The sequence below is a fragment of the Carcharhinus amblyrhynchos genome, chromosome 11 (genome assembly GCF_965287045.1).
Source record: "Carcharhinus amblyrhynchos chromosome 11, sCarAmb.v2.hapA, whole genome shotgun sequence".
Classification (NCBI taxonomy): Eukaryota; Metazoa; Chordata; class Chondrichthyes; order Carcharhiniformes; family Carcharhinidae; genus Carcharhinus; species Carcharhinus amblyrhynchos.
The window spans coordinates 28,728,282-28,741,739 of NC_137334.1; the positions used below are offsets into that span (position 1 = coordinate 28,728,282).

Genomic DNA, 13,458 nt, shown 5'->3' on the forward strand with positions numbered 1-13,458 from the left:
TGCGAAGGAAGATTAAGGCTAATGAGCGTCTGAGAAAAAGATTTCTCTTTATCTCCCTCCTATTTTTAAACTGTGTCACCTAGTTCTATTCCCACCAATAAATTCAAACATCCTCTCAGTCGATTCGACATCTTACTCTTTTTAACTTAAGTACATCTCTCACCACTGCAGTAATGTCAACCTCAGTTAGCAAAGCTATCCCACAATCTTTTACTGGCTTCCTGTCCTTCCGAAATGCCAGATATCCTTGAATATCAAGTCACAGCCTTGGTCACCTTGCAACTCTGTCTTCGTAATGACATATTTATTTTTATTTGTGCTAACAATCATCCATTTTGTTATGAATGCTGCATTCATTCAGTTACAATGCTTTTAATGCAGTCTTTTTACCACTTTTCATACTCAGGCCACATTTGTTGGTGCATTCTTAAATTTGAGCACTTCCTGCCACCCTGTGGTTATCATATTTGTTACTTGTGCAATAATTTACCGCGAGTTGATTTTTATGGTAAAGCTTATTTCTGCAGCCTCAAACGTTACCAGTGATGTTATCTTTATATATTTAGCTATATATTGACATTTTCTATTGTCTTTCTATGTTGCAGGTATTGGAGCTGGATCAGCTACATTACTGTTTGAAGGAACTGAACTGAAACTTAACCCAACCTGTGCTGTTTTCATTACTATGAATCCAGGTTATGCTGGCCGTTCAGAGTTACCAGATAACCTTAAGGTACTTCTGCATATTCCTTGTAATGGTTTGCATTAACTAGCAATAAGTTGAATCTTCTTGTTCATTATATGATCATTAGCCAACCCTTCCACGGTCATCCGTAATGCTTAAAAATAATGTAGATATAAATTTGATGTAGAAGTGTTAAGGGCAGTGCAGTGGTTAGCACTGCTGCCTCACAGCGCCAGGGACCCGGGTTCAACTCTAGCCTTGGATGACTGTGTGGAGTTTGCAAGTTCTCCCTATGTCTGTGTGGCTTTCCTCTAGTTTCCTCCCACAATCCAAAGATGTGCAGATTCAGTAGATTGGCCACTCTATATTGTCCCTTTGTGGCCCAAGATGTGTAAGTTAGGGGGATGAGTGGGGTAAATGTAAATGTTAAGGAAATGAGGCAGGGTCCTGGGTAAGATACTCTGCCAGTGAATCAGTAGAGACTCGATTCGCCAAATGGTCTCCTTCTGCACTGTAGGGATTCTATGACTGTATGTATACAGCTACCAGAAAATCTCCAATCATTTGATAATGCTCCTTAACTGCATTTGAATTTTGATCTTTGGAAAGGTTGACAAATTTTGACAAAATTTGTTTGACAAATTTTAAGCAGGAATTGTTTTACTCTGTGGACTCAATTTTTATTCCATGTCCTGCTGAATTAACCTTGTGGCTTACCCCATGATGTTGCTATCTTCAAATGTATCTTGCTGTTCTGCATATGTGACAAATACTGTCACTTCAAGACAGTGGGCTCCTGATTTAAAAATACATCTGATGATGAGAACAAACGCGCAATTTTAGCTTTAGTTTGTGCTTTTTCCTTCCAGATAAAATTAATTGAGAAGAGGTATTGCTGTTTTTTTTTTAAGCTTTCCTTTGTGGCAGGACAAGTATGTTCCCTCGGCCTCACAGGGAAAATTCAGGCTCCTCATCTCAGACCTCTTACGCCATCCAACTTTCCACTGTACAATACTGTGTGCAGTTTTGGGCGCCGCACCTGCGCAAGGATATTTTGGCCCTGGAGGGAGTGCAGAGGAGGTTTACTAGGCTGATACCGGAGTTGAGGGGATTGAGCTATGAGGAGAGGCTGAATAAACTAGGCTTGTACTCGTTAGAGTTTAGAAGAATGAGGGGAGATCTCATTGAGACGTATAAGATGATGAATGGGATGGATAGGATAGAGGTGGAGAGACTCTTCCCGCTCAAAAAAGACAGTAGGACTAGGGGGCACAGCCTCAAGATAAAGGGGAGGCGGTTTAGAACGGAGTTGAGGAGGAACTTCTTCACTCAAAGGGTGGTGAATCTCTGGAATTCTCTGCCCGTTGAAGTGGTGGAGGCTGCCTCGCTAAATATTTTTAAGAAGCGGGTTGATGGGTTCTTGATAAGAGAGGGGATTAAGGGTTATGGGGAGAGGGTGGGAAAGTGGAACTGAGCCACAACAGATCAGCCATGATCTTATTGAATGGCGGGGCAGGCTCGAAGGGCTAGATGGCCTACTCCTGCTCCTATTTCTTATGTTCTTATGTTCTTATGTTCTTAATACTCCCCACAGTGCTTCAGCTTCCACACACGAGTGTATTTCTGCTCACTTTTTCACCTGCGCTGTGTGAACAGTTGGGTGGTTGCACATGAATGTTCAAGTTGCCATAGCCTCATTTTACCAGGGAGAGCTGGGAATCTAACCAAAATCTCAGGTTTCCCTGTGGAAGCATTTCTGGCTGTTAAAATTCCTCTTATACCTTTGTAAATTTGAAATAGATGTGCACATTCTAGCTTGATTTTTGGCAGGAATGTAATAACATGTCAATTATTTTATCATTTCTATATTGTAGGCACTCTTCAGAACAGTAGCTATGATGGTACCAGACTATGCAATGATTGCAGAGATTGTACTTTATTCATGTGGCTTTGTCAGTGCTCGACCACTGTCAGTTAAGATTGTAGCTACCTATCGGCTTTGTTCAGAGCAACTGTCTTCCCAGCCCCATTATGACTATGGGATGCGTGCCGTCAAATCTGTCTTAACTGCTGCAGGAAATATAAAGGTAATGAATGATGCATAGTTATTCTAATGCAGCAGATTTTGTGAAAAAACTTATTTTGACACATATTATAATAAATAAATTAAACATTCAGTTGTGTGTTTTTTGCATTTAGCTGAAATACCCAACGGAAAATGAAGAGGTTTTACTGCTAAGATCGATTATTGATGTTAATCTACCTAAATTCTTGTCTCATGATTTGCCACTTTTTGAGGTAAGATCAGTTTTCATTTCATTTTATGGTCTTGACTTGGTTTTCCATTATTAATGGTTTTAAAACTGTACAACAGCTTAATTGCAATATTAATAATGCAACAAAATGTGATTAGTCAATTTATTAAAAATGCTAAATAATGCAATACAAACAATTGGATGACTTTGTATTAAATGTTTTATATTTTAAGAGGAAAATTTATATGTGTAATACACACTGCCCACAATAAGTTGTTCAAGAGGATCAATGTCCACACAAGAAGTGGTTCCATGTGAACAAGTTTTTCCCTAGTAGAACCAGATCATTTTAGTGCTTTCAATATACAATAGTAGTAAAAAAAGATGATGGACTGTATCAGCAATAGGATAAAACGTAAGTTCTGGGCTAATACTGGGTTTTTGCATACTGGTTTGTCTGAAGCTAAAGAACTATGTGCAATTTTGGTCACTCCGCAGATGTCTTTGATACTAATCTCAGTGTCAGAGACATAGGTTTGATACTCGAAAATTACACAGAAAATTACTTGTTAATACTCCCAATGTTATTCACAAGCATTAGACTTGGGTTGACAGTGCTTGTCAGCAGCAGCTGTGTGGCAAAGCTCTAAAAATGCATTTAGAACTAAACCTGAACAAGTAACAACTCTCCCAACCCTACTCCATCTCCAGGAACAATTTCTCAATGCTTTCCTCACCAGCCACTCCATGTCCATCCTTACCAACTTTGGATGATCCACAAATCTTGTGTTCTGAATCTTCTGCTCTCAGCCTCACACACCCATTAATCACTCTTACAAAGTTACACAGGATGTGGAAATGCCGACATTGGATTGGGGTGGACACAGTAAGAAACTTCACAACACCAGATTAAAGTCCAACAGGTCTATTTGCTATCACGAGCTTTCGGAGCGCTGCTCCTTCATCAGGTACTGCCTGATGGAGGAACAGCGCACTGAAAGCTTGTGATACCAAATAAACCTGTTCGACTTTACCCAGGTATTGTGAGACTTCTCACTAAATTACACAGATTCTATTGAATTTTATTTCAATGGTGGTTGCGGTATAATTTGAATAAACATGAGGTTATCCAATATAGAAGCAAAAACGGGAAGGTAGATTACTACCTGAATGGCCATAAATTGGGGAATGAGCAATGAAATTTGAATATCCTTGTACACTAATCGCTGAAGGTAAACATGCAGATGCAGCAGGCAGTAAAAAGGGAAAATGGTATGTTGGATTTCATAGCGAGAGCATTTGAGTGCAGGAGCAGGAATGTCTTGCTGCAATTATGCAGGGTCTTGGTGAGGCCACACTTGGAATATTGTATGCTCTTTGGTCTCCTTATCTGAGGAAGGATGTTCCTGCTTTCGAGGGAGTGCAGAGAAGGTTTACTGGACTGATTCCCAGGATGGCAGGACTGATGTACGAGGCGAGATTGAGTTGGTTAAGATTGTATTTGCTGGAGTTCAGAAGAATGAGGAGGATCTCATAGAAACCTATAAAATTCTAAGAGGACTATACAGAGCAGATGCAAGAAAGATGTTCTTGATGGTAGGTGTGTCCAAAACCAGGGGTCACCACCTGAGAATACAAGGTAGACTGCTTAAGACACAGATGAGGAGAAATGTCTTCACCTGGAGAGGAATCATGTATGGAATTCATGTCTACAATAAGTAGCTGAGGCCAAAACATTGTTGCCAAAGTTCTATCAGTCAGCCTGCCACGGAATTGGAGCAGGCAAGGGGTCAATGATGGAAATGTCTGTTGACCTCGGGTAGGACTTTCCAGTCTTGCTTGAGCAAGGTCTTATAATCTCGCTCTGTATGTTTTAACAGAGCAGTTAGATATAGCACTTGAGGTGGTGGGGATAAAAGGGGGGATTAGCCTATTGAGTTTGATGATCAGCCATGATTATAATGAATGGCAGAGCAGGCTCGAAGGGCTTGGTATACTGCTGCTCCTATTTTCTATGTTTCTATGACAATTTACATCATTGCATAATAATCTCCTGCAGGTATTATTAAAGTCATTTATTTGGACTAAATCACTGGCCATTAATTTATTAAGTTAAAAATTCAATTTAAATTATCTTTGAATCTGTAGAGATAAATTAACTGCCTCACAAAGCACAGTCATTCTGAAAGACTCTCACTATAACACATACTTGGATGCTTTGCTGGTTCCTTGCACTCGAAAACATCATAGATCTGTTGAGAGGCTTATAATAAGGCAGCAGGCAGCAATTTAACACCCATAATACTGTATAATTTTTTTTAATGTTGCTAGGGAATCACATCAGATTTGTTTCCTGGCATAAAACTACCAAAACCTGACTACCGTGTTTTGCTGGAAGCAATCAGAGAGAATTGTGAACACATGAATTTGCAAATGACTGACTTCTTCTCACAGAAGATCTTACAAATCTATGAAATGATGATTGTGCGTCATGGTTTTATGATTGTTGGAGAACCATTTGGTGGAAAAACATCAGCTTATCGAGTTCTGGCTGGTGCTTTACATGATATCTGTGAAAAGGTAGAAATTAATATTGATTCGTTGATTGGTGCGTCTTGACTTATTTTATTGTCATCAGTCAGTTGTATTTTGTAGTTAATACATTATTAGAGAACCATGTAAGACCAATTAATTCATCAGTTACATTAATATATAAAACTGTAAAATGAAACAATGACATTGATCAAAAAAATGTTATACCTATGTATCTTATCATATCTTAGAATTTATCTAACAACATATAATTAGTACAGGCCCTTCAGCCCATAATACAATATATTGTATTATATTATAATTATATATTGTTAGATAAATTCTAAGATATAATAATGAGAAGGATATGATATCTCTTAGCTTTTTTCATTTGTTCTTAGAATATGGAGTCACTGGAGAAGGTGATAGTGAGCCATCTTCTTGAATCACAGCAATCTGTACATTTATCCATAGTGTGTTAGGGAGAAAGTTCCAGTGGCAATGGAGGAACAACGATATATTTCCAGGGTGCTGAGTGACTTGGGTGTTCCCATGCATCTGCTGCCTTAATGAGAAAATTAACTAATCTAGTTGTTCAATATATAGAACAAAGATAAGTGCAGCTCAGGAACAGGCCCTTTGGCCCTCCAAGACTGACCCGATAATGATGCTCTGAGCAAACTAAAAAAAAACTTCTGCCCTTACTCGGACTGTATCTCTCGAAAGAACAAAGATAAGTACATATATTAATCTAACAGGTGATTCAATGAAATGGACTGCACAAAGATTACAAAACTGGGATGCTTTATTCTATTGGCATCAAATCTTTATAAACATAATGGAAAGCTTAAAGTACAGGAAAGCTTAAAGGACAGACGATTTACAGGATATTTGCGATGCACGTTCCATCTAACACCATAATCTTAAATTGACCTGTTTTGCCATCTGAAATTTTTTCTTTTATTCTCATTTAAAATTAGTAATTAGCTTTTAACATCAATGATGTTAAGCAAATGGTTCCTTAAATAATGCATTTCTTATCTTTTGTCTAGGGGCTTATGGAAGAGAACAAAGTTCAAATCACAGTTATTAATCCCAAGGCCATCACTATGGGCCAACTATACGGACAGTTTGATAAGGTGTCACATGAATGGTCTGATGGCATTCTGGCTGTTAGCTACAGAGCATTTGCTGTTTCTTCTGTAAGTGCTTATGAATTATGTAGCTGTAAAAAACAAGTATTAAACTGATGCTATGAAACCCTCAAACAAACAAAATCCTAAGTGTTTAGGATATGCACTTTCACAAAAAAAGCTAACCTACTATTGTTAGGTGTCAGGCTTGCTATCCAATTCAGAATGACAGATTCTGTTTCATTGATAGAAGATCAAGCTCTCAGGAAGCGAGAAAACATGCACTGGGTCTATGGGAAAAGGATTAACTCTTTTAATGTGTCTAAGTATCAGTGCTTCAGAAGCTCAGGCTTTCATGGCAGGTATTGATGACATCTACAGCCTCCTAGCATAAGATTTTCTTCCCAGTGGACCATGTAGGCATGCATCGCTTGTACCCATCAATGGAATACTACTCTTCCCCTCCATTCCCCTGCAGAAAATACGGATGCATGGGATTAAGGGTGATTTAGCAGTTTGGATCAGGAATTGGCTATCTGATAGAAGACAGAGGGTGGTGGTTGATGGGAAATATTCAACCTGGAATTCAGTTACTAGTGGTGTACCACAGGGATGTGTTTTGGGGCCACTGCTGTTTGTCATTTTTATAAATGACCTGGATGAGGGCGTAGAAGGATGGGTTAGTAAATTTGCGGATGTGACTAAAGTCGGAGGAGTTGTCGACAGTGAGGATGGATGTTACAGTTTGCAGAGGGACATAGATAAGCTGCAGAGCTGGGTTGAGAGGTGGCAAATGGAGTTTAATGCGGAAAACTGTGAGGTATTCACTTTGGAAAGAGTAACAGGATTACAGAGTATTGGGCTAATGGAAGGACTCTTGATAGTGTCGATGAGCAGAGAGATCTCGGTGTTCATGTGCACAGATCCCTGAAAGTTGGCACCCAGGTTGGTAAGGTTGTTAAGAAGGCGTATGGTGTATTAGCTTTTATTGGTAGAGGGATTGAATTTCAGAGCCGAGAGATCATGTTGCAGCTGTACAAAACTCTGGTGCGGCTGCCCTTGGAGTATTGCGTACAATTCTAGTCACCGCATTATAAGAAGGATGTGGAAGCATTGGAAAGGGTGCCGAGGAGGTTTACCAGGATGTTGCCTGGTATGGTGGGAAGGTCTTACGAGGAAAGGCTGAGGGACTTGAGGTTGTTTTCGTTGGAGAGAAGAAGGTTAAGAGGTGACCGAATTGAGGCATACAAGATGATCAGAAGATTAGATAGGGTGGACAGTGAGAGCCTTTTTCCTCGGATAGTGATGGCTAACACGAGGGGACATAGCTTTAAATTGAGGGGTGATAATTATAGAACGGATGTCAGAGGTAGGTAGGGGAAGTTATATGATAAAGGGTATAGAACCTATAAAGAGTATAGAAACGCAGAGGGACCTGAGGGTGCAAGTGCACAAGTCTTTGAAGGTGGCAGTACAGGTGGAGAAGGTTGTGAAGAAAGCTTATGGTATGTTAGCCTTTATAGGAAGGGGTATAGAGTACAAGAGCTGGAGTCTAATGTTGCAGTTGTACAGAATGTTGGTTAGGCCGCATTTAGAGTACTGTGTCCAGTTCTGGTTGCCTTACTGCCGGAAAGCCGTGGAGACCCTGAAGAGAGTGCGGAGGAGGTTTACTAGGATGCTGCCTGGTATGGAAGGACTGGGTCATGAGGAAAGATTGGGCAAATTGGTGCTGTTTTCCCTTGAAAGATGGAGACTGAGGGGAGATCTAATAGAGGTATATAAGATTATGAAGGGTATAGATAGAGTAAACAGTGGTAAGCTTTTTCCTAGATTGGAAACGCACATTACGAGGGGCCACGGGCTTAGGGTGAGGGGGGCGAGGTATAATTCGGATGTTAGAAGGAGGTTTTTCACACAGAGGGTAGTGGGGGTATGGAATGCTCTGCCAAGCAAGGTGGTGGAGGCAGGCATGCTGGAGTTATTTAAGAATTACTTAGATAGGCACATGAGTGGGATGGAGATGGAGAGATATAGGAGACTGTTTTAAATAAGGTTCAGGAGCCTTGGGACGTCCCTGGGAATCAATTGATTCCTATGGACCTTCCAATATATTTTCTGGCTCATTTGTTTTACTTTTGAGCTTCTGGGGATTCCCTTGAATGTTTGTATAAGGATGTGCATGGTATTGATGTTTTTCTCTTTTAATCCACAGGTGCTTTGGTCCGCCTTGTTGTCCAACAAGGGGCATACACACGATGGGTGGTGCGAGGGATGCTCTTGGATGTTTCGAGAGTAGCCTAGTACTTCACATTGTTAGTGTACACTTAAACTGGACCAGATGCTGGACATCACGACAGCTCGGTGACTATCACTGTTTGCTGTGCAGATAGATGGATTTGGGCCAGTGTCTGTGGGAGTTTGCGCATTCCCCCTGTGCTTGCATGGGTTTTCTCCGGGTGCTCCGGTTTCCTCCCACACCACAAAGGTGTGCTCTTAGGCTGATTGGTGTAACAAATTGTCCCTAAATTAGTCTTCCCTCAATGTGGAATGCCATAAGCATAGACAAGGGTCATGGGTGGAGAGGGGACTCATAATGTTAAAATGGCGGCGCGGGCTCATTGGCTCATTGTTCCCGTGCTATGTTGTTCTTTGTTCTTTGTTTACTCAGAGATTAGTAAGGGCCTGGAATGCCCTGCCTGCAGCAGTTGTGACTCGCCAACTTTAAGGGCATTCAAATGGTCATTGGCTAGGCATATGGATAATATTGGAATAGTTTAGGTTAAAGGGTCATTAGATTGGTTCCACTGGTTGGCGCAACATCGAGGGCCAAAGGGCCTGTACTACGCTGTAATGTTCTATGTTCTACATTCTATTCCCCTTACCTCTGCCACTACCACCCCTCCACTTTGGATCTTTGCTTTACCCTAACGTTTTGTGGTCCTCCTGCAAAGAGAGAAAACAGAGGTTCTTGAATATTAGAAATGATTTGCATGGTCTGCGCCTTCGCAGGTCCAAGTGGGACATCCTTTGACAAGGCACTCATGGGCTCCAAAATTCAGAGAAGACCTGCTTCAAGCTTTTCAGCTGTCATAGCAACAGAATGAGTAGCCTGTCCCAAGCTTTGCTGAAGCAACTTGGGTAGCAACAACCAGAAATTACATTGCTACTGGGCCTAAAATGTAATGAAACGTCCCAAGGTGCTTCACAGGACCTTGGGACAAATAAGACAAATTATGACACCGAGCCATTAAGTCAGTTTTTTTTATTCATTCATGGGAATGGCGTTGCTGTCTGACGAGCATTTATTGCCCATCCCTAGTTGCCCAAAGGCAGTTCAGAGTCAACCACATTGCTGTTGGCCAGACCAGATAAGGATGGCAGATTTCCTTCTGTAAAGTGAACCAGATGGGTTTTCCAACAGTGGTTTCATGGTCATCAGTTGATTCTTAATTCCAAACATTTATTTTTATTGAATTCAAATCCCACCACCTGCTGTAGCGAGATTGGAACCTTGGTGCTCAGAACAGGAGCTGAATTTCTGGATTAATTGCCTAGCAATAATACTGTGAGACCGTCGCTTCCCCCGTATTAACTGTTACGCAATTTCCAAATCTATAATGTGTAGTTTTATTCATTATTGTGGCTCTAGAATGGCTTTCAGACTGGATCAAATATCTTAGCTAGCTCTCCCATAGTAACAGGAAAAGATTTTCAAGTTTTTTAATGAGTGTTTTTGAATTTGCAATTCTTTTGGAAGTTGTATTTAGTTACTCGTGTGTTCTAGTCGAAATGTAATGAATACTTGTTTTCTAAATAGACTCCAGACAGGAAATGGTTAATCTTTGATGGACCAGTTGATGCTGTCTGGATTGAGAATATGAACACTGTGCTAGATGACAACAAGAAACTGTGTCTGATGAGTGGAGAGATCATCCAGATGTCTCCCCAGATGAGTCTTATTTTTGAGCCAATGGATCTGGAAGTTGCTTCGCCTGCTACTGTAAGTAATCATGTATTCATTTTGTTGAAGTATGACAGTGAAGAAGCAAAGAATGGCATTCATGGAGGTGCAGCTCAGACTGAAGACCATGACACTCTATTCATTAATTTGACTTGATGGAAACTCATTAGTTATGGCAAAGAATTTCCCAACACTTGATCCTTGAATAGCCAGTCATGAAATTAGCCCTTGGTGTAATACATTTTGTCGATCAAAATTGTTATTTTCAAATGATAAATAGGCAGAAATTTTCCAACTCTTCCTGCCAGTAGGATCTTCCAGTTGGGGCGCGGAGGCAAAGAGTCCGAGCCACCAAAAAGCTGTTGACATCAGCGGTACCAGTAGATCCCACTGTCAGTCAATACTGGGTCACCTCTGCCGATGCAAAACATGCTGTGAGAGGGGATAGGGAACACAGGAAGGGTCTGAAGATATTTCCATCTTTTAAGAAGTTTTCTGTATTAACAACTTCTACTTGATATATTAACAACAGGAATCTCCCCTGAGCTGTCCCATGTCACTGCAACGAGATTGCTGTATGGTTGAAACCCATTTTGTACACATTCTGACAAAGTTACAGGAGAAATGAAAGCAACTTCAAGGAAATTTCTGGACAATGTAATTTTTGAAACTGGAATTAATGCTAGGTTGCATACTACATTTTTAATGAGAATATCTGTTCATTATATTTTAGGTTTCAAGGTGTGGAATGGTCTACATGGAACCTCTAATGATGGGATGGAAGCCTGTAATGGTATCTTGGATGAATAAAATGCCTGCTGGCGTACGTCCCATGCACAAGGAATTAGTCGAAGGATTGTTTGACAGAATCGTGCCAGTGTGTCTTCAATTTGTTCGCAAAGCAGCCAGGGTAACAAGCTGATTATAAGCATTTTATGCTTAAATGAAATGTGATTCCTGAAAACATATCAGCCCATAAGTTCTGATTTTCAGGGCATAATGTAGGGGAATGACGGGGTGGATGGTCCTGGTGGCTCCCCACACCTTCTGCCCCTCAGAAATCCCCACATTAGAATTGCATGGCAATTACCCAGGAAGTTCCCTGCACTGGGAACCACCGAAACTGATTTAAATCGCAAACTTCAGATGATTTCAACTCTCTTACAGGAATAGATAGTCAGAATCAGTTAGCAGATTTAAACCACTTCTAATTCCTGGGTAATGATTGCATTGATCCCATCCCTCCCCTCCCACCTCCCCATCTCCTGGCACCTCCACTGGACCTTCAGATCATCTCCCCAAACTCCTCCAGCTACCCTCCCCATTCCCCTGACTAGCCTCTGATATCCCACCAAACCTCCCAGTTATACCTCCCAAATCCAACTACTCTCTTAGCTCTCCAAGGGTATCCCTAACTATGCACCAACACCTACCCCTACTGACTAACCTCTCAACCCCTCCTAAGAGCTCCTGACCATACCCCTCATCTCTCCTGATGCACCACAGTCCCGTCACTGACCAAGTCCCCACTGACCACTTGAACTCCCCAAATGACTCTCGCCCACACTGACCTTCCAAACCCCAGAGTTGGCCACCTCCCTGACTGATCATTGAACTCTTCCTTACTGATCACCTAAGGCTCCCCACACTGATCATCCCCACTGACCACCTAACATCCCAACCCATCCTATTTCCTATATGACCTATAGGGATTATTATTTAAAAGGCGAAAAGCTGCAGCATGCTACGGTGCAGAGGGACCTGGGGGTCCTTGTGCGCGAGTTGCAAAAACCCAGTCAGCAGATGCAGCAGGTGATCAAGAAGGCGAATGGAATGTTGGCCTTTATAGCGAGGGGGTTAGAATATAGAAGTAGGGAGGTCTTGCTGCAACTGTACAGGGTGCTGGCGAGGCCGCAGCTGGAGTACTGTGTGCAGTTTTAGTCGCCGCACTTGCGGAAGGATATATTGGCCTTGGAGGGAGTGCAGAGAAGGTTCACTAGGCTGATACCAGAGATTAGGGGGTTAGCCTATGAAGAGAGACTAAATAGACTGGGTCTGTACTCGTTGGAGTTTAGAAGGCTGAGGGGGGAATCTTATAGAGACATAGATAATGAAGGGGCTAGATAGGGTAGAGGTAGAGAGATTCTTCCCGCTTAGAAAGGATAGCAGGACTAGAGGGCACAGCCTCAAGATAAGGGGGGGCAGTTTAGATCAGAGTTGAGGAGGAACTTCTTCACTCAAAGGGTGGTGAATCTCTGGAATTCTCTGCCCAGTGAAGTGGTGGAGGCTACCTCGCTGAATATATTTAAGTCACGGGTGGATAGGTTTCTGATAGACAAGGGAATTAAGGGTTATGGGGAGAAAGCAAGAAAGTGGAACTGATCCACTTCAGATCAGCCATGATCTTATTGAATGGCAGGGCAGGCTTGAAGGGCTAGATGGCCTACTCTTGCTCCTATTTCTTATGTTCTTACGTTCTTATGTCCCTTCAATCCTGCCACCCTCCTCCCACCCCTCCCCCATTCTACCCATTTACCTTATACATTTAGTTTCTCCTTGTCCTCGCAAATGGCTGGACCTTTAAACTCAGTGGTGTAAAAAGATGCCTGCCTACCTTTCCCCCAACTCTCTTGCATTCAACAGAAGGCCTTGGAAACATGCTACACTTCAGTTTTCTCACCTGGCCTAAGATGGAAGGTTGGGCAAGAAAGGTATGGCTGTGGAGTGGCAATCCGACTGTGATTAACACTCCATGGAGGTTACGGCTCAATATAATTTTCACACAGACCTGCTTTATATTCACATTCTCAACCCATCATGACCTATCACTTTTTCTGCAGGAATTTATGAAAAACAAAACATAACCTAATGGTGCAACCATTATAAAACGCC

General features: G+C 41.6%; 1 protein-coding gene across 1 annotated transcript in view; it reads left to right on the forward strand.

The window, feature by feature from the left end:
* dnah7 (dynein, axonemal, heavy chain 7) overlaps window positions 1-13,458 on the forward strand; it is a 438,937-nt gene that overhangs the window by 173,848 nt on the left and 251,631 nt on the right. The window contains exons 26-32 of the mRNA XM_080198799.1: window positions 606-733; window positions 2,560-2,772; window positions 2,885-2,983; window positions 5,272-5,520; window positions 6,525-6,674; window positions 10,423-10,605; window positions 11,300-11,476. Coding sequence (XP_080054925.1) covers window positions 606-733; window positions 2,560-2,772; window positions 2,885-2,983; window positions 5,272-5,520; window positions 6,525-6,674; window positions 10,423-10,605; window positions 11,300-11,476 — 1,199 coding nt within the window. The remainder of the gene's footprint in view (window positions 1-605; window positions 734-2,559; window positions 2,773-2,884; window positions 2,984-5,271; window positions 5,521-6,524; window positions 6,675-10,422; window positions 10,606-11,299; window positions 11,477-13,458) is intronic.